Raw genomic sequence first — 24,505 nt, 5'->3', positions numbered from 1 at the left:
GTATGTATGCTCTAAGCAGGCAGCAACTGTCATGATAACTACACAAAACAAAATATAATGAAAGGCTTATAGGTCTACAAATCTATAATCTAAAAATGTGACCATGCATAGACACTTATTTTTTTTATAGTTTTTTGTAAACACTTGTTAGTCTCGACGACAATTGCATAAGAAGTTCTACAACAAACTACCACAATAAGTCAGTAACCACCCTGCACAGACAAATAGACAGGTAGACCAGGGAGTTTGTCAAACATGGGACTGGTTGTGCCAGTGATCTGACACTTTTACTGGCATGCTTAGCCCCACGAGTTTATGCTTAACAAGGTTGAAAGAGGGGAGGGGAGGACAGAAAAATTTGTAACACTGACAGCACAGTACATTAATGACAAAAAAAAAGAAATTTAAATGACAGCTACTGCTTTGACGAGGATATGTAAACACGCCACAGGCATTCCAGTCAATCCATAAATGATCACAAAAATGTCATGCAACTAAAAGTGAAAAATTTAAATATATAGATGTATTTTAAACATAGTGTGAAAGTTTTACAAACTAGGCTTGATCTCCGCGATGGGAGGCGTTCGAGACCCTGTGAGTCCCTGACTGCCCTCCTTCCCACCAGTCCGCCTACTCCTTCTGCTCCTCTCACTGCCGGAACCCCTGTCCGTCGTCGCCACCTTTGCCCTTACGGACGCGGCCCCGGCCTCAGCCCTCGAACCTCTACCAGACCTGGATGAGCGGGAGGGCTGGGAGGGCTGGGAAGGCTGGGAGGCGTCCGACAGAGAGGTGCTTCGGGAGGTGCTGTCTTCCTCCGACTGCTCTGTTTGCGTCTTTTTCTCCTCGTCTGACAGGCGGTCCACCAACTTTAGCGTCTCCCCGCTAATGTCTTTAAAGTATTCAATGGTGCGCTTACAAAGTTCACTAGGGTTATCCTGTCTGTTTTGTCTAGATGCTCCCTCACTGGTGACACTGCTGAGCTGATGCCTATCCTTCTGTGGTTGCCTTGTGGGCAGTTGTATGGCTGCTCTCCCTGTATTCAGTGTCTTTACTGGATGTGAGGTAATACGAACTGAGACAGGTAAGCTAGCTGTAGCAGGAGGACTACTCTTTTTAACGTCTTTGACTGGTATCCTTGATCTAGGCTCTACTTTGGCAATCACTGGCTCTCCTCTTTTCCTGACCTCACCTGCTACTGCTTGTTTGGGTTTCTGCTTCCCAATGGCAGTTCCTTGTGTGTGAAATGACCAGCCTGATGATTTGACTGGAAGCCTTGACCTGGGATGCTTTGCCTCACTCTCTTTAACTGTTTCGGTCTTCTGCTCTTGAACCTGACTGCTGCTGGGCACTTCTACTTTCTCGTTCTTATCTTTACAGCACAGAGTTTCTATCCTGCTAGCCTTCTGTAAGGTGGGCTCAGAGGAGGACTGCAAATTAAACACTAAACTGCCACACTGAATATAGTTGGCCTGAACACTGGAGGATTCCAGGTTATTATTGTTGTTGCAGTTTTCAGATGGGTAGTCTTTGTTTTCTTTTCTAAGCTCAGAATGACTGCTAGACTTTTTCTCTGAACACTGACCCTTTATACTAATGTATTCTGGCACCACCTGACCCTCTGACAACTCAGCTTTGCAGTCTGCGAGATCCCCTGAGTCTTTTTTCACAGTTATAGAGGCAGCTATGCCCATTTTAATAGGAGTTCGTAATTTGGAATCAACCTTAGAGGCTGTGATTGTGCATGAAGAGGCAGTCTCAGCTATGGCTTCACAGGCAGGAATATCAGTAACAGCACAACCTATGTCACTGCCAGGCTGTGCAGGGTTGTATTTCGCTGCAGTTGTAGCTGGTGTTGTTGGTCTAGTGCTGCTGTCTAAGGTAGTATCTACAACTGTCATCTTTCCATCTACTGTGGACCTCTCCCCAGTTTTTGACTGAGAGGAAGGTACCCCCAGGATCTTTCCCCCTCTCCCTTTTTCCCCTGTTATAGGGTCAGAGGAATGCTCACCAATCTGGAAAAACTGAAGCCTCTCTTCAACAAAGTCCCGCTTGCTCATGTCAATAGCACCACTGCGTGTCATCTCAAACATCTTCCCTTCATGGAAAGGGAAGGGGTTAGGCTCACTAGTCGGTGTGCTCTCATCAGTTGGTGTTCGAGCAGGGGTTGTGTCAGGTGTTGTAGCCTGTGATTTTTCTTCAGCCGACAAACTGTAAGGTTTGGGGTCCTCTTCTTTTGCTTTAGACTCAAAAAGCCCTTCATTATCAACCCCTTTTGTTGACCACGGATCGAAGTCCAGACCTTTGGTAGCAACAGTTTTAAAGGTTGAATTCAGCTCATCTTGAATTTGGTATCCAAAATAGTTCTCCCCAAAGCCCTTCCTATCCGGATGTCTTCCTTCAAGGGTATAGTCTTTTTTTTCTCCACTAGCTTTGGCTCCAGATGTGCCACTTTTAGTCTTTCCATTGTCACCTCCTTCCTCACATTTCTCCTCTTCTATCACTTCAAGCTTGGACTGATTAAATGAACGGTCAGTAGCTTTCCCATCATTGGACATACTTGATGTTTTAGGGTCTTCACTTAGTCCATCATCTTCATCCTGAAGATCATATCCATCTAAAGAGTCAATCTCAGTAGCATCTGTGTCATGGGAGAACTCAGCAGTTGTTGCTATTGAACAGTCAGTGATGGACTGATCATTTCCATTTTGTTCCAATTCAGCATCCTCTCCCTTTCCACCATTAACCCCAGATTCTTTAGTTCCATTTTTCTCTGACTTTTTGTGTTTTTGATGCTTCTCTCCTTCTTCTTTCATTTTGAAGGTGTACTTTTTGACAGGAACGGGATGGAAGACAGACTCATCATCACTAGAGTCACTGTTATCAGTCCCTGGGGGAATAGGAGAAGGAGGCTGGACTCGAATGATAGGCTCGGCTAAAAGGTGTCTATCATGCTCTTCTTGAAGATTTACTTCAATCATCTCTGTCTCTGTTTCAGAGGAAGTACGTGCAGACCTTTTCTCAGCACTGCACTGCTCGGCCTCTAATGGAGGAGGGGGCGGAAACTCTATATAAGCAACTCTTTTTTCCTTTGACTTCCCTCTTTCTCCTTCCTGCTTTTTACTTTGATTCTCTGGAGAGGCTGGCTTGGATTTTGCTTTTAAGGGCTCTTTATAGATGAAGGTCTTTCCATCTTCCTCCTCAGACTCCTCTGGGATAGTGCTTGGCATGCTGGTCATAAAACCTATCACAGAGTCTGGTGTTCGGGATGTCAGGCTCAGCTCTTCTGGGCTTGGGGTCTCAGGGGTTACAGGGCTTTTCCCAGAGCTATCCATGAAAGTTACCTGTTCTAAAGTGTCATCTTCTGGACTTCCTTGAGGAGAAGGAGACTGTTTTTGCTTGACACTGTAAACTGCGCCTCTCGTTTCATGCACTGTCCTGCTCTCATGACTCACAATCTTTTTGTATGTCCCCAGCTGCCCTGAACTTGTTTCTTTCTCATACTGCTTTCCTACTTGGATGCTGACATACACTGGCAAGGGTTTAATATCTTTGAAACCCTCAGTCACAACTACAGGAGTTGCTTGATCCAAGTACTGTACTTGATCATCATCAATGCCATTACATACTACATTTGACTGGCTACTCTCTGAGGAGACTCTGGATTTCCCTAAGGATGATCCACGGGTAGACCTATTGGATTCAGAGCTACTGTGTAACCGATTTCTACCTAAAGTAGGGGTATGAGGCCCTGGTCTTTCACTTGGTTCATCTAATTTTAAAGAGGTGGATTTGTGGTTTTCTGAAAAATTAGACGATTTTCTTACAGGAATTTGCGATTCCGAGTTTTTTTTTAGCCCATCATTGGTACTTGGACTTTCTCTGACAACAAATTCTGTATAGATTATTTTCTTTGTTGTTTCCTGTCTTTGGGAATCACTACTGCAATCTTTTGTGGAATCCTGAGCTGAATAATTGGATAGTTTTGGGGACTGAGGTTTACACTGTCCATACCCCTGTCTCTCCCATGTTTTGAACGACTTATTCTCTTCCTGATCTTTGCCACTGGTCTCATGCTTGGGTGATGACTTATTTGACTCAGTCTCTTTGCATTTTCTTTGGTTTGCTGGACTGTCAGGTGCTTTTTGAAAACTAGACCCAGAAAACATCTGATACACAGGTAGTCTAGTTTCCTGGAGCTTTCTGATTGGAGGGTTTTGATTTTGACTCCCTGAACTTCCCCTATCTTGCCTCTGAGCCTCTTGTTCAAATTTTAGCCTGACTGCACTAACTTTGGAGGAAGACATTTGAAAAGATTTTGGACTGTCACCAACACTTCCCTGTAGTTTTCCATCTCCTTGTTTTCTTGGGTCATTATCACTTAACTGGAGCAATACTCTTCTTTCAGGACTGCTGGGTAGACTGGAACATTTTCTATCACTAGGGCCAAATCTGTCTCTTAACCTCTCTCTGTTCCACTCCTCCCCACTACCCCCACTCCTATATGGTGACCTTTCTGGGCTACTTTGGGTTGAACTGGGCCCAGATCGGGATTCCCTGAAATCTGGTCTGCGAGATTTCTTCTCTGGAGATGACAGCTCATCATTTAGCTGCTCTGTTTTATCACGAAAAAACTGAGATACCTCACTAAGTTTCTCCTCTGCTTCTTTAACAGTCCTATCCACTCTGTCCTCATATTCAGACTGTTCTCTCTCCTTAATCTGCGTTTCATCTGGCACACGCATCCAAACAGACTGTTTTGGGCTACCGGGCTCTGAGGAATACTGCAAAAGTGTCAGTTTGTCAAAATTATCATCAACATTAGCCATTCGTCCTGATTTGTCAAAGACATTTCTTGATGACCTAAATACATACTCTGTCCTTGGCCCAGGTGATCTAGCCTTTACGTGAGTGCTTCTGTCAGGTGAGTGGTACCGAGATCTATCTCTGAGATACTCCTCAGTGTCTGAATGAGATTGATCAAATTTCTCAGACAATAGCATTTTTTCAGCAAAGTTGTATGATTCTCCTCTAAGCTCTGATGACTCATCTTCATGAAACTCTACAGATTGCTGGCTAAGTAACTTTAATGTTTTATAGGAGTCATCTGCCACTAGCTGAGCAGAACTAGGACGACTGTCTTCTTCCTGTGACAGAGGTGTACTCACTCTAGGGGACTCAAGGTACACTGGAAGTGACTCCTCAGGCTCCTCATCGTCTTGTCTACTCCCTGGGTAATAATACATGTCCTTCTCTGCATGGTTTTTTGTTTCTCTGATTATTACTTCTGTTGGTTCTGCTTTACTACCCTTTTCTATGTGAACCTCAATTATTCTTTCAACCTTGGGTTTGGAGTTGATGTCCTCAAGAAACCTTTGTGAAACCTCCTCATTGCCAGACTTGTGTTCAAACAGTCCAGCTAGCTCTCTGGAAGGGTCCTTTCCTGACTGAAAAGCCTTCATGATATCATGCACTGACATAGTTTCCTCACATCTCTCTGATGGTGCTTCTTTGCCAGGTGGTTTGTGGTACACCATCCTAGTGGTGGTCGTGATGTGAGTTTCCTCTTTTACCCTCATTCCCTTTCCCATTGGGTCTTCATCAGGGCTACATTTTACTGAATGGCATTTATTCTGATCTGGAGTTGACAGAGAGGGAGTATGATGCTTTTTGAAATCTGAATCAATGTTTCTAACAGTATCTACATCTTCCATTGCAAGCTGTTTGTCGTCCTCTGGCTCGTAGCTTCTGATGACATGCACAACTTCAGTTCTAGTCTCTGTGATTACTGGTGGAACTGGGATATCCTGAAAAGGAGTCTTGGGACCTGTGCCTTCTGCACTTTGTGGAGCTGATGGAGTCCTCTCACTCCTGGTTTCAAACCCGCTGTCTGAGAGAGGACTTTTATCCTGTTCGTGGAATATGTCATCAGGGGATTCCAGCACAGTGTCTCCACCAAAAAGTGCATCAGTCACTTTACTTAATTCTTTTTCTGAAGGGGAAGATCGCATGGTTGTAGGAGGCATTTTGAGCTTATGCTCCTGAACTGCTGTAGTTGGTTTGAGGACTCGTTTCTGCTTTTCTTTACCCTCTGCTTCTCTTTTTCCTTCATCTGCTTTCTGTTTTGTGTCATGCATTTTGGAAAAAGAGCTATTATCATTGGCTAGGTAGTCAACCACTTTAGACAGATTGAAATCTCTGTCAGGTATGGGTTTTGATCTTGCTTGAGAAACTACTGTCTCATATCTTGGTGGGTAACTCCAGTTGCTTGGTGGCTGTTCAACTTGGACTTTTGAGAAGTGTATGTCATCCAATGAACCTCTTGCAGGAGAAATTCTACCGTCCTTTCTGGAATCTTTGGTCAGGATTTCACTTACTTTTACCAAGTCCTGCTTTACTTTCTCCACAATTCGATATGGCTCCTCATCCTCTATCTTAACCTCTTTAGGAGAATCGGACTGAAACCCTTTGCTGGCTGTAGAGTTTGGTTCTGTCTGCAAAATGGCTGACATTCTAATCAAGTCCTCTTTCATTTCAGCGACATCCTTCAGAATTTCTTGGCTGGATGATAATGGTGATGCTGCGTTGGATTTGATGCCAGGAGAATACAGGGGTGCTTTGACAGGGGACAGAGTTCTGACAAAGGAGGACTGAACATTCATGTCAGAAGGAATACTTTTTCTTGGTGACAGAAGGACAGCAATTGAGGGAGGCACCTCAGATCTCTTTTTCAACTGGGACTCTGGAACCACATTAATCACAGAGTACACTGGAACAGTCATTGTACTTGAAGTTACAGCAGTGGTGACATTGGGAGGGGATCTCAGGGAGGTATAGAGGGAACCAGAAGCCGATGACCTAATGGACTGGTATGAGGAGGAGGCAGATGAGGACAAAGACTTGAGGGTGCCGTAACCTGCAGAGCAAGAATTGAATGTCTTTTCAACCTCATCAAAGGCCGCATTAACACTTGTTGTAGCGGCATTGGTGGTTGCTTGTATTCTTTCTTGCAGGCTGCTGGCGAGATGAGATGTTGGTGATGAAGAGCGGTACTGTGCAGGTGACACAGTTCCATTAATCAGAGCGGCAGCACTTGGAGAGTTGCTGGATTTAAGAGGTGATGAAAGGGAGGAGAATAGATTTCTTACCGGAGCAGTGGAATCCATCGCAAGGGAACGCATAGATGTAAGACCAGGGACTGTTTTTATAGGTGAGGAGGATGGAGTTGTACCAGTTGAACTTCCCAAAATAGTTTTATATGGCAGGGAAGAACTGAACATGCTGAGAGAAGATTTGGGAGAGGTTGGTGGGGTCAGGCCCATTGACGTTCTCTCAAGATAAGGACTTCCTCCTCCAGTTGACGTTATAGGGGTCCTAGAAGTCAATGCTGCTAATCCTTTCATGGACAAAGGGTCTGAAGCACTTTTACCAGGTGAAGCCAGGGGGCTGGGGGTAACCTGGACAGGGTACTGGGATTGGTGGATTACAGTTTTTATCGGAGACGAAATGGATATGTAGGATCGGATGGGAGAGGCTGTGTCACTAACTGACTTGACAGAGGAAGCAGGTGATCCAGGGATGTTGGTCTTAATGGGAGAGGCAGAGTTGATGGACCAGACAGACTTTAAGGGAGAGGCAGAAGGCGTGTTTGATGACGAGCTGGAGAGGGAGCCAAACCCAGACTTGGCTTGGCCAGGGCCGGTGACAGGAACAGGCGACCACGCCTGATAAGATCTTGTTGAAAAGACAGGTTTGTCAGGGTAGCCAGAAGGCTGTGTTCTCGGCGGGCTTCGATCAGTTGTTTCTTCAACAATAATTTAAATTAAAAAAAATTAAATGAAAAGCAATAAAAAATTTAACACAAAATTAACATAAAATAATCGAACAAAAACAACAAAAACCAGAAAGAGAAATTTGAGTCAGTCAAAAAGGGGATTGAACACACAGCAACAAAGTCAAAATTTTACACAATCAATGTGAGAAAAGTTCTTATGCCAAGTAATGATGAATCAATGGAAAACTATACATGATACAGAATGGAGCAGGAATAAGAATGCTTGACATATGATACAGATTTCAAGATGAAGTGATAAAAATGTAAAATTACAATTCTATTGACTTTTCATGTGCTAATCTGCAGTGTGTGCCTCTAAGCAACAGTGTCTTTTAGAATAAAATATGGATCTTTTCAAATGTTGTATTTTCAATGCCAGAGGACCCCACAAGTGTATATTACTCACAAAAATTTACGTTACTAATTTTCAATTTGTTGAATAAGAAGTTGCACTTTACCAAATGAGACTTATGTCTATTTTTACTTGCAATAAAATGTCACTTTTGACTTCAAAGTCAGTTTTGAGTTTCATCAACAATTAAGAAGCCAGTAGTGGTCTTTTTAAAACTTAAGAAGTAAAAAAAAATTTACATGATACACTTTTACTCTGCTAAATCAGCACTATGAAGGGAATCAAATTGGTGTAAAGTGCAACCTGTTTGACAATAATATACACAGCCGCACACAATCATAAAGCCAATAAAAGATGCAATGGCTACTAAAACAATGACAATTCAACAGAACATTTTTATTTTACATGACTTAAAACAAGTTTGAATGATAAACACGTCAGTTCCCAGTACTTCCACAAATGTAAAAATGGCAAAACAGTTGAAACAAAGAGACCATTTTTTTTTCCAACATGGGGTTGGTCAGCAAAGCTTAACACACAAAAACCATGCAAATATTTGAGGAATGGAGGATGACAGAAGAGCATATGTTGAGTGGTGAAAAAATGATTAGTGAACTTGTTTTGGAGATGAGAACATGTCATATAGATCTTTCTCTGTACATTGGCTTCTGAGTGACATTTTCACCAAATTATAGAAACTATAGGCAATAAAACTAATTAAAATTACAACTAAATATCCATCTTAAACTAAATAAAAATTACTATGAAGCAAAAATCGGAAACTCACTCGCAGCTGGGTCAGTCAAATAGCTGTAGCGCTTACGCAAAGCTAAGGATGCAAAGGTATGGCGTCGTTCTGGCTTTTCAGTCTGAAACAAACAAAAAAAAAAGAACAAAAGGAGCTTTAACATAAAATTAAATTAAATCTGGTTCTCATCTATTAAATTAACATAACTTAAAAAAATAATTTGACACAAAGTGGAACTGTAGTCCTGTGTTTAGAAATGCTGTACAGACGGTTAGTAATGAAACAAGGAGGCACTGCAGATTTACCGTGGATAATATGAAACATTGGTTGTGAAGATGAACAAAATGCTCTCATTTAAAAAGGGATTCCTCATTGTTAAAATTAGGAACTTGCATGATTTTATCTGAATAAAACAAACAATAAAACTTTCTAGTGATCTATAAAAATTTTAAAAAAATATACCAATAACCAAATTTTTTTGGCCAATTAATTATAAATCTTGTCATACTGATGCAAGTCTAATATTCTGATATTAGACTGTCAAAGATTAGAACATATTGATAATCTACCAATGGACTGTGATTTCCACAGTGTCAAAACCATGGATAGAATTACAAAGTTTGATAAATAATGCCTCTATACATTTAAAGAGTATGTTGAATTGTTTTTTCCCCAACAGTTTGTGTTTTTTAAATCTTTGCAGTGATATTTATAGTGAAATTATTATTCATTTTTATTTAACCTTCATTCATACAGGTCGTCTCATTGAGATCCAAGATCTAATTTACAAGAGAGAGCCTATTCTTGACTTATGATTAAGAAAAAACATCTGACAAGCCGAGTTACAGAAAAAGATAGGAATCACGCTAATGTTAGCATGCCACTTAGCTAACTCCTCCAGTTTTACATCAGCAGGATGCAGGTCTACTGAAGAGTTTGTAGTCAGATCTGGCAGGTCAATTAGCTTAGAAATAATGATAAAGCTTAGAAGGTTTCAACTAAAGTGTCATTGCAATGTCAAAGAGTTGTGAAATCATATCTAAAGAGCTTTTACTATACTGAAAGGAGGAACTTATTTTACACTCACTATTTTTCTTTTTCTTTGCAAATAAGTGTTACAGACTCATTGAATGACTAACCGAATTCTAATAACGTTGGGCTATTTTTCTATTCTGCTAACAAAGTTGATGTAGTAACCATTAAATATGATACATTCCAAATAACATTTGAAAGGAAGTTCAGAAAGATGGTATTCGGGGAAAAAAATTCACAATTATTATTAAAAATGATTTTCTAAGGTCTTATTTGAAGTAGATTTTGCTCATTGCTGTTCTCCAGTCTTGTGCAGATTCTTTTCCTGTAGCTGCATAACTTTTTTTTAGCAAGAGGGCACTTAATCTGTCGGTCTTAACAGTTAAGTTAAAATAGAATATTAATTTGGCAAAACACTCTACTCTTAAGTATTACATTTCAATTGTACTGGACACAAATTTACAAAACTGCATAAAAATTTGAAAATATTTTCAAATTGTTCTGTGGCTTAAAAAAAGAAACTTATAAAATTGTGATTTTACAGGATAACACAATGTTTATTTTCCATATTGCCCATCCCTATGATATGATTTTACCTCATTACCCAAATGTACGAGTTTGGTTGATTAATTTTTCCACAGCCACCTGACGGATGTTTTGTTGTCGAACACACTGCAATGTTTCATGATTAAAATTTTAAACCAGAAAAGTGCACTATTTGGTTTAAGCCTTTTAGGATGTTGCTTAGAGTTTTCATATTCCTTTTTAACTAACTATGGAATGCTAAAGTCCCAAACAAACATAGAACCAGCCCTAAGCAAAATTAGAAATAAGTGGACAAATGTCAAGAGTTATGGTTTTATTTTTTAGCTGATATGACATCATATCTAGCAGGAGCAGTTAGTCAGAATAATGGGGCCAAGTTGCAGGTGTATGGGGAGGAGAAGGAGATGAATAACAAGCCGAGATGTGGCACAGCATTTTGATCCTCTGGGCTTTGGATGCGGACTAAAAAGAAATCTTAGCTAAATAAAACAATTGCCATTCTCACTCATGCAGTGCATAGGATTATTTTGTAAACGTTGCTGCTATGTAAAAAAAAAGAAAAAAAAGAAATGCAGTTAGCAGCATCAGACAGACTCGGGCAACTGCACAGAGACAAACTATCTGCAGCACGCTCCCCCCCCCCAGATTCTGCAACAAAGGCAACATAAAGAATGACCAAGAAGAAGCAGTTTCATGTGATGATGAAGAATATGTTTACCTCATCATCAGGGTCAGACTCCATATCCTGTGGTAATTCCAAGATGCATTGCGGGAGAGGAGAGGAGAGATGACACAATGGATAGCAGGGAAGTTATAGTGAGCGGGTGGTGGGCGGGAGGCAGAAATAAAAGTCAGGGGATGAAAATGGAGCAGCAAAAACAACAAAAGGCATCAGAAAAAATCTATGGGATTAATAAATGAAACAAACAGCAAAACAATTAAAGCAAAAGCAGAAAAAAAAAAACAGTTTATTGTGATCAACCAATGCCACAACAAACATACAGATGTTTTTGCATTATTTTTTGGACTGCCCACATTGAGCCAGGCAACAGGTCAAAGCACGGTGTGCATGTGTGCTTCAGTGTGTACGTTGTGGGGTCTTATGACTGGCACAGGCTTTTCCACTATTAAAAAAAGACACAAGCAGCAGGCAGTTGAGTCTGGACTAATTCAGCTTCAGAGGCTCTCTGTCTGGGAACATCATTTACATTTAGATGATATGATATGGTGTAACAGCATGAAAAGTACAAATATAGTAATGCTACCTTCTTGTGGGTTGGCAGTGTGATATTCAAATTGCATATGGCAGTTTGTGGAAGGCCTTTGGTGGTTTTGGGCTCTCTCAGGAAGGAGAGGCGGCCACATGGCTCCTGGCCTACATCTCGAACCTGTGGAGGATAAAAAGACGAGAAAGAACTGCTGTCACCTGATTTTACACACTATAAAAAGGAATTCTGGATGGTAGATGGTAACCGTTAAAAGTTTGTAATTATATCACAAAAGTTAATTTCTACAAGTAATTTTACATTTTTCAGAAACATATTATGCTTTTTTTTGGTCTTATTTTAATATGGAAGAAAGATAGAAAGATGATGTACTATAAAAATCTATTTTGGAAGAATTAAATATTAGCCAATGCAATTATTTCCATTTGACTCTGGCATGTTATTTTGTAAATTAAATCATTAGAGATGGTTAACATCACTACCATTAAAGAAGATTAGCTATTTTAGACAATATTTTAGTGACCCAGTCTAAACATTTCAATTATTAACTGAACATTCTGGCAAGGGACTCTAATGCTAATCTAGTTCTATCATCAGTGAATATATGAAAAATATAAACAGTTGTTTACATGGACTTGTGGTTGAGAAACTTTCTGTGTTAGAGCAAGAATTTAAGCTCCCATCCAGCACTAGCTAGTTTAGCAACAGCATCAATGCATGCGCTAACAAGCCGAGTTCCTTAAAATTTATGTTTAGCAACATTTCATGACTTCATCACAAACCAGCTTGTATTTCATTTTATTATTTTACAGTGCAAGTCAAACTAGATCAGAAAACTGATCCAAATAAGTTAGAATTTACCTCATTTAGTTCAGTAAGTATATTTTAAAAACAGATACATTTGTATACTTTTCAACTTTTCTTTTTAACTGATTAAAAATCTACCCAAATAAAATGCATGCAATTTGTGATACCAATTTAATGACCTAAGTTCTAACAGTTTTGCTATATCAGTGCACTACATCATCATATGTTGCACAGAAATGCTTCTGTTGCAATGAACTTCATGTCAAGTGTTATGGTGTCACTTTAGCGGAGATTGTTGGAATTTGGCAATGCCAAAAAACTTCAAGCACACAAAAGATATGATAAGTGGGAAACATTTTATACCTTGACGTTGAAAGGAAGTCTGTTTTCCTTGAAAGAGTAGAAGTTAAAAACCAGCTGCTGCCCACTTTTGGTGAGAGGTGAAAGGTTGCCGTAACAATCCACAAAGATGGGCTTTCCTTCTAGAACCTGAATGTAGAAATAATGTGTATTTATATTCGATTAAACTTACATCCAATTACATCAAACGTTCATTTTTATTCGGAATACTTGCAAGTCAGCTTTACCTCAATGTCTTTGCTGCGCGCCACTTCTTCGAAGTTCTCCTGTTGCTCTAGAGTCTTGTCTACCTTGTCATCCGTCATGCAGAAGCAGCGCAGCCGGGCTTCCACAGTGTCATTCATCTTTGCGAACACCACAAACTTGGCCAGGTACGGCACGCAGATCAGCTCCCGGTATAACTGAGACGCTAGGCTTACCGTCTCAGGAATCTGGTGACAGTCTGCGAGCCAGAACCTGAGGAAGAGAGAAGTAAGAGGAACGTCAAAAGATCCTTTGTGCTGCAGGTTTTTAGAGTAATCAGCCTTTACCAAGAGGAGTTGGCTATCTAGAGCGAGCCCACAGATGCGTGACCGCTGCTTAGCAAACTAATTGTAGATTAGAATTACCAAAGAGAGAGTTTATACCAGGCTGCACTTTCACCACATTCAAATTGTTTTAGGATGAGGATTTGTAACTTTGCATAGTGTAACCAAGGAACTACAATACTCAGATCAGTTCAGCAGAATGCCAAAAGAAACTGTTGTTGACAATCACCCTACCAGACAGGTCAGACAAAATACTGGTTTAATAATAAATAGTAGAAATCCTCCAATAAGTAGACATTTTCAAATTTAATGAAAACCTAGCTTCTTATTTGTAGAGAGAAGGTCAGAAAACAAAGTATCGATTCACATTTGTTTAATTTAATTTTTATTTTGTATTCTTTTCTGTGGTTTTTCTTAATTGTTGTCTGTTCACGTGGAAACTAGAAGCAATATGATTCAAGATCATGCCTTTAGCTTAAAAACCGTGTTATTTAATTACATGAATGTTGATTTTCTTCTCAATGCAGGGACTAAGTGCATTTGTTCACATGTACAGTAAACTAGCCTCAGATAGCAAGCAGTAGACAGTTCAAATGTATGAAACCAGCCATAATAAAAACATTAAAACATTTCTATTATCAGAAAGTTGGCTTGCATTATTTATTACATTCAAGGTAAAATAACTAATTCTTCAAGCATCATATTGGCAGTTTAGAAGATATTTAGAAAAATAATCTTTTAATTCAAGTATATTGGAGTTGAAACTTCAGCTAAGTAAAAATGAATATAAGTTAGCTAGTATTTGACGTACATAAGTATTTACTAGGTACAAATATGTCTTACCCATGCACTTTGTGAAGAATAATTTTTCGACATCCATAAAAAACATATCCTAATTACTAGTAAAAAATCTGTGAAGGTGTCTGACCTGGCCGATACATTTGTGGTGAAGGAAACGCAGTCCGTTACAAAGGACAGCGGCGTGGTTCCTGTGATGTCCTCCCACTGCGCAGGAGACGTCCCTCCTGCGTTAAACGGGGCCAGTAGATGAGCTCATTTGCTTTCTGGAAGTCTTTTTGCTCATAACCAGTCCAAGCAGCAGATGGAAAACCTTTACGCTCTAATTATCTGCACGTTAACTTGCCTGTGATGCTGCAGAGCAAACGCAGGCACGGCGCAGATTCGCCCCGCTGGCCGCTGGGATGGCCTTCTGCCGATCTGGGAGGGACGGGGATCGTCATGGTGATGGGCTTATGAAACTTTCTCCTTCTGGGCTCCACGGTGACAATGGGGCTGAAAGTGGCTCTGTTTCCAAGAACTGCCCTAACTAACTCATCTGGCACCGGCTGAGCCTGCACAGAAACACAGGAACCAACATAATGAAGCAAGAACAGAACTTTTTAAAATACTTATCTCAAATTAAAGGAGGCAGGCAAGTTAGATAGAATGAGAATTTTGACAAAGCTAGGTCAAGTCTAAGTAAGTAAGTGGACTGTATCTGCAGACATTATTAAAGATGAGTCTTTTTGTACCTGTAAGCCCACGCGGATCCTCTTGGTTAGAGCCCCCTGTGGGAATGAGGCCTGGACCATGTTCACCGTGCTGCAGGACAGCACTCCTCCATCTGGACCCATGTGATTGGACTCCTGCTTGATCCTGGACACCACAGCAAAATACTGGGGGAAATCCCTGGTGATGATGCGGCAGATGCGCTTTTTCTCCAACTCATCCGGACTGTCCATCTCTGTTTGCAAAAAAATAAAAAATAAGTGTTTTATTACATACAATTTAAGGACAGTCAACAGTTCTCTCTCCATCTTTGGTGCTAAATATTAAATGTTAGATTTGACTAAACAAATACGCCTCCGTCCCCAACACTACTGAGTGAGAGCATAATGCAAAGCATTTACTTTCACACTGTCTGACAAGTGATTTTTTTATATTTGCATATTTTACAGTCATATGATAAGATAATCTTTGTCATTTTTAAAAAAAATGTTTTCTACTTTTCAATTCTATTAAATTCAGCTAAACCTTAGCTTGGATATTTTTGGTTTCATCTTTTTCTTTTTAAGTAATACAGAAACAAAATGTCTGATAATGTGTGAGAAAACCGGTTGCTGGGGCAGCTGAAAAGCAACTTTAGAAAAATTATGTTTACAATATTCCAATCTAGTTCATTTAAATTAATTTGATTTGATTTAATTCAATATATTTGCCAATACTCTGTTTAAGTTCCACAATACAATAAAATAAGTCATTTATTTGAAAACATAAAACTGATTTAAACTGCAGTAAAATAATACAAATTTCATTTATATCACATAGTTAATATAAATATCATGATATTTTTCTCAATATGCTATTCCAATGTAGAAATAATTATCACTTTTGAATAAAATAATTTTCCGTCTTACTATTGATAATATTTCACATATGGAATGGTTTATTAAAAGCTAGGCTAATGCTAGCATTTTTACTTTCTATTTTGACATGACTTATTTCAAATATATTATATGGAGGTTCCACGTCAATACAATTTCCAGATGCAATCAACAGCTGCCTCCTTAGTGCTAAATATTAAATGCCAGATTTGACTAAACAAATGAACTTCCATGCCTAACACTACTGAGAGAGAGCATAATGCTACGCATTCACTTTCACACAGTTTGAGAAGTATTTTTTTAAATTCATTTATTGTATAGTTTCCCCTACATGGACATCTGTGTGCTACTTACAATAGATTTTTTATAATCTGATCACTTTTACCTTCAGATTTTGTAAAAGATCATTGTTACCTTCCTCCATCCCAGCTAGCAGTTCAGTGAGATCTTCTGGCCTGGTGTCAAACTGGTGCTCCTTCCAAGTGTCGCCATTATCACTCCTCAACACAATTAGCTCCCTTTCTTTCCCTCTCATTGAACCAAAATGAGGAATCTCCACAATAACTGGACTGAGAAAGAAAGCAGGACCGCTATGTTTAAAGAGCTACTCAAGCCTCCCAAACAGGCTAATCAGTCATGGTGTTATGACAAGGACTTAATTGTTGCCTTATTAATAGCCTACCCAAGGAACTGAGCGCCAGCAGGTCCAACCTCCACCAACCGACTGACCAGGCCCTCCCCCTCCACCATGGGTGGAGGGTAGGCCAGTTTGTGCCTTTTAGCCAAGCGGCAGGTGATGCGTGTAGGCGCTGTGCACTTCCTGGGAGGAATGATGATGCGCAACCCATTGTGGCGGCTTCCTCTCATTGAACCGCCACGGGCGTCCACCATGAAGCTGACCAAGAATCTGCAAGAATAATGAGGACCAATTCAGAAAAAAAGGGAAACCCTATGAAATAAGGGCGGACATGGACACATGGTAAGGAGAACGGTTCCCATGCTGTGATCACTGGACACCCAAATAAAGTAAGAGGAAAGCAGTAAAATAACCAGAAGAGAGAGAGAGATAAAAATGAAAAAAGAACAAAAGATGCTTTGAGCTGTGAAACTTGACAGTTCTCACCGTCAGCCATCTTTTTTTTCTATAGGACATCAAACATCGCCTGAAACTAAACAGGGTGTTAATGATGTGGCGGAAAGTTTGTTTTCCAGCTCTAAGCCTGAAGATGAGATGCATGTCAAAGCCCCTCAAAAGCAACGTTCAAATGTTTGTTTTCACCAAGATCAGGTAACAAGACTCCCATCTTATGCGTCCTATTTGTGACATGACAAGCTGTTTGTGGCACCCCATATTCAGAATATGAGAAAGGATGAGGATTTGTCGAGGTGTAAATACTACTTTTACTCTACTTTGTTACACAGTGTCTTTATAAAGTATTCACACCTTTTGAACTTTTTCATATATTCATGTTTCAGCCGCAAACCTCAGTGTGTGAAGCATCCACAAATCAGTGTATACCTGGGAAGTGGTAGGAGAAGGAAACTTTCCCCTAACCCCCAAAAATATTTTACAAATAAAAATTGAAAACAAGTAGCATCTTTTAAATGCAACCCAATGTATTGCATGCATGGAAAACAAAGCAACTAGTCCACCTCTTTAACCTCAGAATAAGACCAAAATGAAACCTTTTGGCTTTAATGCATAAGCCTGTGTGTAGTGGTGGAACATGGTGTGGAGATTCTTCAAAATCTAACACAGATGCTTTCCATTCAGTTTGACAAACAGGAGAAGCTACTTTTCGAAGTAAAAAATGGCAAGAATTTTATTCTTTAGGTTTGCAAAGCTGGTAGACCAAAATGTTTTTGTTCTGAGAATTAAATAAACTTGAAAATTATTTACCCTTTTCACTCCTCCTTAGAGTCCCCCACCCCACCACCCAACTCTGTGCTTATCCATTATAAAATGTAGAAACAAAACTCTTTGAGGTTTGAGGGTTTCACATGGCAGAATTTGAAACGGTTCAAGGTGGATACACTACAGCAGGATCGCTGAAAGTTGTTTTTCAGTTCCTATTTCTGACGTGCACAGTGAGAGAGGGTGACGGCACGTAAAGCAAAGACTCCCAACACACTTCTACTGTCTACGCACTGCAAAATTAAACACCAGACGACACGGATGAGACGAGCGCAGACTGGACAGAGAAGAGAAAAACAAAACAAAACAAAAAAATGGAACAACGATGAGGCGAGAGATGGAGGAGTGAGTGACATCACTGCGACACTGTGGCTGTGAGCAGCGAACTCAGTCGTCACCTGGAGTCGTACTGAGCGAGTGGGGACGAGACGCTGCAAAAGTAAACACATGGAGACAGTGCGCCCCCAGAACCTGGATTTAGTATCAAAGTCTGAGAAGTTCTATTTGGATCTGCTACGGGGACTAGGGATGAAAGATGGCTAAAAACTAGAAGTGAGGAAAAAGACAAGCAACCAAATAAACAACACACACTGCGGTTACGACGACGAGGAACAAAGGAACAGCTACATGTACAAATTCACAAGACAAAAATAGAACCAAAGTTGGACGTGACACGTCACCATATTTTATCTCTAAATAACACTGGCTAATATCCGTGCAGACACAGCGCAGTTTGTTTAAAGCAGGCCTCAGCACTTTATGATGTCACATATTCAAAGTGTGCGCAGGGACATGAAAGCGGCATTTTATCACCGGATCCAAATGAAACACATTAGCCCGATGGAGTATGAGCTCATGTAGAGCCTACAGTTTTATTTGACTAATGATTAAAATTAGCACAGCATCGGCCAGTCAAGTCCTGCTTCTGGGCCGTGTCTCTAGGTGTGCAGTGTTACACAAGGGCTTCAGCAAATGAAGTGCATTTCTAAGTAGCTGTAACAATGTAATGGTTACAGTAGCAGAACTGCAGAATCTAACAGCACCACATCTGGTGCTGCGGGCTTTGCTGAATAGGAGTTTTTAACGGTAGTTTTGTGCAGTCGCGTTATTGGACACGTTTGCATAATGCATTTTTGTAAATGTGTTCGAAGCATAACGTCGGCTGAGAAGATGAGGCAGCACAGGTGCTCTTACCCAGAGTGAATGGGGCTGGACACGGTGTTGTGACTGTGGTCCATGGTGTCCGGAGTCCAGCTGTAGCGTCGCATGCAGTCCGAACTGTGGTCCCTGGTGACGGCGAGGTGCTGGGCGTGGAGTAGAGGAAAGACGGATGAAACGGCGGCGAGGACAACATGGACACAAGAAAAAATGAATAAAGAGACTGAGGAGGTCAAAATGATCAGACAGCAGAGAAACCATTGAGGAATTTGGAAAAAATAGACTGGAACCAGTCTGACCAGTCTGACTGCTGGACTGTCCATCCAGCAGTCAGTGGACGGACAGAAAGTTCCCTTCCCTATGATTTCATGGCACTATCTGACCGGTATAGAACCATTCAAGGTCAGAATGAGCCCTGATCAAATTTCAAATTAAAATTTAACAAGAAGCTCTCTAAAGATCCACTTTAAGAGATTTCAACAAAATTATAGATAATTGTGCAAAGAACACCTTGAGTCGATAAGACGACGTTGTGCAGCCAGATACACCAAAAAAAAAAACTCAGCACATGCATACTTAATATTATACTCAAATGTTCCAACTTTGCAGCAGTAAGTTAGGCAAAATCTCTATTTCATCAGTAAATGGGAATATGGACTGCAAGAAGATCCTGTTGTAGACAAATCTAGACCCCTAATTTGTACACAGAGTTCAATAATTTGTTTAACTGGGTAATAGAATATGTTTCCCATTGGTTGGCAAAGTGGGCATGGACCATCCCCATGACGACCCGACGTCTGGTTGGTACTAAACCCCCCATGGCAGAAGGCTCCTTTTCACAGTTTAACAAAGACCTAAAACTAGCAAGGTACAAAATATAAAAGGGTGAAAATGGTCAGAACCTGATGGAACATTTAAAGTACACAGTCCTACAAACTTTTCTTGCACATGAAGACACAACAGATAACATACGGTAACTAGGAACAAAGCCAACTAGTAAATCTTCATGGAAAGACAAATGAAGACATGAAGAGAGCTCTGATCAAACATCGTAAAAAAGGATCATGTACATTCATGAACTGATGTCCACCGACAGGGAAATGAAAAAAAAAACAACCAAAATAATAACTGAAATGATTTGATCCCACAACAAACAGACGTACAGAAAATACACTGAAGACAAATGGACGACGAAGCACCGTGACACTGACTCAAAACCAAAAAACTTCTGAATAAGCCCGACATCTGTCATGCTGAATACCTTATTAAGTGGGTCGACCAGGTAGGAAATGTCTTTACAGACACTTTGAAGCTTAGGGAAGATTAAAAACATCAGTTTATGGTTTGCACTTGGGACAACGGGCAGTAAAATGAACTGATTAATAATGATGAAAAGGATTTCTAGATCTGATTACAATGTATTGCATTGAATCATCAAATACATTATTGGAAATGTTTAAAACACACATTTTTAAATAATAAAAAAAACCAAGTAAAATAAACTCCAGATTAGAAGAAAGTACAAATCGAGTTTAAAGACGTTTCCTGAGCCTCTTTAAATACAGTCTTTGTTAAGAATGATGCTTAATCTGACTACTATGGCTAAAGCTAGCATAGCCTCCACACTGCGTCTGCCTGTGCAGGAAAAAGCATCCTGCTTTAACCTTCCCAACCTGCCTTGAGACTCAATTTTTATCGGAAAAATAGAAAACATGAAAGTTGTGAAACCTGTCAGGCGTTTACCAGCGATTCTCTAAACAACACATATCTAATTTTTAAAAAACTGTCAGCGAAAGATCCTGCCAAAGGAAATAACTAACGGCAAGAAGGAAGAGAATTTTTGTCTTACCGTGTCTTTTGTAGGGGCCAGGATCTCCTCAATCATCATACTGTCTCTGGCAAAGGAGCTCCGGTTGAGAGTGTTGGACCTATCCGAACTGAATGAGCGGAGGCTACATGTTACCATGCAACCCGGCGCCACGGGCAACAACAAGTGATGGACAGGAGAACGGGGCACAAAACAGAGAGCAAGAACTCCATTACAATATGCAACCTCCAGGGAACCAGAATTTGGTCGCTGGACGAAAGAAGAGTCCAGTTGTCAAGAGGAAAATGGGAAGAGGCAGAAGAGCCTGTAGTGAGAGGAGGAAGAGATACTGTAGCAAGTTGCTCAGAGATGGAAATGAGACTGAGGTCAGCTCGTTTGCTTTAGCAGATAAAGAGGGAAAGTTGGCCAAAGCAGAGAGGGGAGAAAAAGTGCTGAGAATATTTTTCTGGGAAGGTGTGGTGGGCGTGCATTATGAGCATGGATACAGCTAAACTAGACTAGATGTCAAAAGGATGAAACGTGAGGGATCTTACATTTTGGCACCTGGTTGACAGGTGACAGTGAGAAGATTTTACATTTGTGAAAACTGAAAAAGAAACAAGGTCTCAGCTGTCAAATTGACTTTGTTGTAATATTGGCCCACTTTGGCCTGTTTCAGAAAAGTGAAGTATGTTTTACCCTCAACCTTGCTGCAGTCTGTTTTACTGCTGTGTGCAATGATGTGTGGCTATTTCTGCAGCATTGATGCAGTACTGTAGATTCCTTTACTCTTTTGCCACACAGACCTGATGAGAAATGTGGACTTCAATATCAAAGAGTACATTAATACCCCTTGTAGCAGTACTACAACAAAGTATAATGTATTTATTAGGATTTCATGCAATTAAATTAACACAAAGTAGTGCATATTTGTCAAGAGGAAGAAAATGAATACGTGGTTTGAACATTTTTGAAATGAATTTGTATATTTTGGGATATTTTACCACTATCCCGATAGTGTTTTCAGGAGATGAACAACATTTGTTTTCTTCCACATATAATCTTAACAATTTAGGCTAAAGAGACGATTTTGGTCTCATCTGACAAAAAAACGGCCTGTGGCAAGCTTTAAATTCATGGATGTTTATTTAACAATGAGGTTGTTCTGGCCACATAGTCCATAAAAGCCAGATTTTTGGAGAACACCTTCTCAGAAGAGCAGAATTTCCAGGTGTAAATGCACACAGGTGACTGTGTTTATTGAATAGAACCTGGATTTTATTTAGAGGTAATAAAGTAAATGGTCCCAAACCTTTAAGATTAGAATTTAAAAAATAATCAAATAAGTATTCCTTTCACTTCACAGTCATATGACACAATATGTTGCGCTGTCACATAAAATCCCAATAAAATACGTGACAAATAGTACAAATACTTTTACTAGGCACTGAGAGGATTGTACTTAATAAGTGCCTCTGAAAATGATTAAACACCCACAACGACAGGTTGACATCTTACTGCTGTGTTTCCCGGGACAGTGTACTGTGTTTGTGTATTGATGCGCCATGTGCGTGAGTGTAAAATGAGGATGGGGGGCGCAGAGAAATTGCAGAGCTCAGCGGGTTTAAGTGGGCACACTATTCAGCAGAGAGAGAAGGCCCTTATTCAGCAGAGCCTGCCTACACTGTCGAAGTAACCAAGCAACTCTGTACGGACTGAATGGACCCGCTGGCACGGTGTCCCCCTCGCCCCCCTCTGTTCACACCGGGACCTTGTTTGTTTTTCACAGTTCCCTCCTCTTTCTCATTCTGTACATCCTTCTCCCCTCACTTTTCTTTGTTTCTTTCTAACCTTTGGAGCTCTCAACTGTCTATTCCTGCGTTGCAGTGCTTCTGCATTCACAGCTACAATGCACCATCTCAAGAAGGCATTTCTACTTTTTCTTCTCGGTCTCGCTCTTTCCACATCCTTTTCTGCTCTCCTACTTCCTATTGGTACACCAGTAGACTTATTTTACTGAAGGTTACCCACTCTGCACGCCTCTTCCTCTTTTTCTCTTCAACATCTGCATGCGAATATATCAGTGTTCTGGCAGTTTCCAGTTGCTGGGGGAGTGGGTGCGGACACACAAACACAACTGCTGACTGTTGAGTCATTGTGCATCCATGTAAGTGCCAAGTGTGCATGTGAGTGTGTGTCTCCGCCATGTCAAATCGTCAGCGTGTAAGCTTTCCATCTCTGCAAATCATCACAGTATCTAGAATAATCCTGGGAGGAATTCAATTACTAGAATGTCGACAAGATGTTAGGTGGGGCAGGGGGATGTACGCTGACATTTTGATCCCTGGAAGTTACACTTGGTGACACACTAAAGAAAACTTGAAGCGGTTAAGACACACAATCAAAACTGGGAAAAAAAAGTACATAAACCAGAGATGCACCGAGAATTACGCCGGTGACCAGAGTCAGGCCATTTACCGTTTGAAAAATCCATCTTGTTATGGTCAGCGAAAAACACCGGACCTAAATGTTAACATGTTATGCTAAAGACAACACTTTTCCGTGTGAAAGTTGTCCACATTTTCAGTATCAGCGAGGTGTTTAAAAATGAAGTCAGGGGAAAGAACAAAAGCTGTTCTGCTTCTAAAAATAAAGAGATGTTTTTGCAGAGTCATGTGGGTTGCTCTTTGAGACTGCTACTTAATATAAACTAGGTGGGAGATGTTGTGTTAGCAAATAGCAGGAGGCAAAATTAGTTTATTTTAGCTTTTTGAAGCTAACAGACCCTTCAAGTTTGATTTGGATTTTTTTTTTCAATTTGGGGGAAATCTCAGTTAAGAAACTGATCTACTCTACTGAGAGTAAATGTACAAAGTGGCTGATTTTGACAGTTAGCAATGCTAGTCACACTAACCCTGCTAATGGTGGAGAAAAAATACAAGTGGGTTATTTTTTATTTTTATTTGTATTTTTTGCCAAAATCACTTTTGGGAAAAAATGATGTTTCCCACTATTTTACAAAGCTGATGACATTACGACAAAACATGGTTTTTAAAGATAGTATTTTTTTTACATTGTCAGAAACTACATAAATATTTATTTTGAATATTTTATATTTGCAACACTTGAGGTGAAACAGAAATAAGCTAAAATCGGCCACAAATTCTCTAAAATAAACTAGTCTAAAATAAAACACCACCAGTGCATTCTCATCTTTTTTTTCCACACCAGTAACCCAAAAAACAAATTCATTTTAAAACTTAAACAGCACATGGGATGAACGATTGTTAACAGGGATGAGAAATTGTGATGACTGCTAACCAGCTAAATGGAGCTAAATGATCCGAGCGACGCTGTAACAGCAACATGATGAGACCAATGTGCAATAGGATGACTTGTGGCTTTAGGTGGAGGTTCTAATACACGAAAGACACGACTCACACTTATGCTTCCTGCTACTACTAATGCTACTGCTGCCCTTTTCTTACCTGATCCTAGGGCTAGAATGAGGGACAAGAAAACAAGAAGAAGAAAAAAAAGCAGAACAGTGAAAAGCAAAGCATTTTGAAAACATTTAGGCATGATATGACTTTCCTTTAAACATAGGACACTGATGCTGTGCTTTTGCATGGTGGCACAACTCTAAGCACATTTGGTTTAGATTTGTATTAATGTCTGTATGTGTGTGCGCAGCCCAGCAAAAGCAAAACCATGCAATGTCGATGTATAAACAGAAAGGTAAGGGAAAGCAAAGGCCTCGCTCAGCGTCATACGTAAACACAGATCAATAATACATTATTTAATATATTTCA

The 24,505-nt window shown here is 40.2% G+C and overlaps 1 protein-coding gene across 30 annotated transcripts in view; it reads right to left on the bottom strand.

Moving 5' to 3' along the window:
- The window catches only part of LOC102237123 (ankyrin-3-like), a 132,035-nt gene that overhangs the window by 15,130 nt on the left and 92,400 nt on the right, over positions 1–24,505 (bottom strand). For 16 of the 30 annotated variants that reach the window (XM_023327322.1, XM_023327323.1, XM_023327320.1 and 13 more), the window contains 16 exons: positions 24,182–24,193; positions 20,736–20,838; positions 20,148–20,198; positions 18,923–19,032; positions 18,127–18,159; positions 16,496–16,720; positions 16,228–16,382; positions 14,962–15,173; positions 14,574–14,781; positions 14,358–14,454; positions 13,130–13,358; positions 12,906–13,031; positions 11,775–11,897; positions 11,228–11,254; positions 8,971–9,052; positions 557–7,801 (listed from right to left, as the gene is read on the bottom strand). In XM_023327322.1, coding sequence (XP_023183090.1) covers positions 557–7,801; positions 8,971–9,052; positions 11,228–11,254; positions 11,775–11,897; positions 12,906–13,031; positions 13,130–13,358; positions 14,358–14,454; positions 14,574–14,781; positions 14,962–15,173; positions 16,228–16,382; positions 16,496–16,720; positions 18,127–18,159; positions 18,923–19,032; positions 20,148–20,198; positions 20,736–20,838; positions 24,182–24,193 — 9,038 coding nt within the window. Of the gene's footprint in view, positions 1–556; positions 7,802–8,970; positions 9,053–11,227; positions 11,255–11,774; positions 11,898–12,905; positions 13,032–13,129; positions 13,359–14,357; positions 14,455–14,573; positions 14,782–14,961; positions 15,174–16,227; positions 16,383–16,495; positions 16,721–18,126; positions 18,160–18,922; positions 19,033–20,147; positions 20,199–20,735; positions 20,839–24,181; positions 24,194–24,505 lie in introns of those variants that run through there. The other 14 variants (XM_023327315.1, XM_023327330.1, XM_023327327.1 and 11 more) reach the window with 12 other exon arrangements.

Source organism: Xiphophorus maculatus, chromosome 22 (assembly GCF_002775205.1).
Source record: "Xiphophorus maculatus strain JP 163 A chromosome 22, X_maculatus-5.0-male, whole genome shotgun sequence".
NCBI classification, from domain to species: domain Eukaryota; kingdom Metazoa; phylum Chordata; class Actinopteri; order Cyprinodontiformes; family Poeciliidae; genus Xiphophorus; species Xiphophorus maculatus.
The sequence above is the reverse complement of the archived record's forward strand: the minus strand, read 5'-3'. Positions and strand labels throughout refer to the sequence as shown.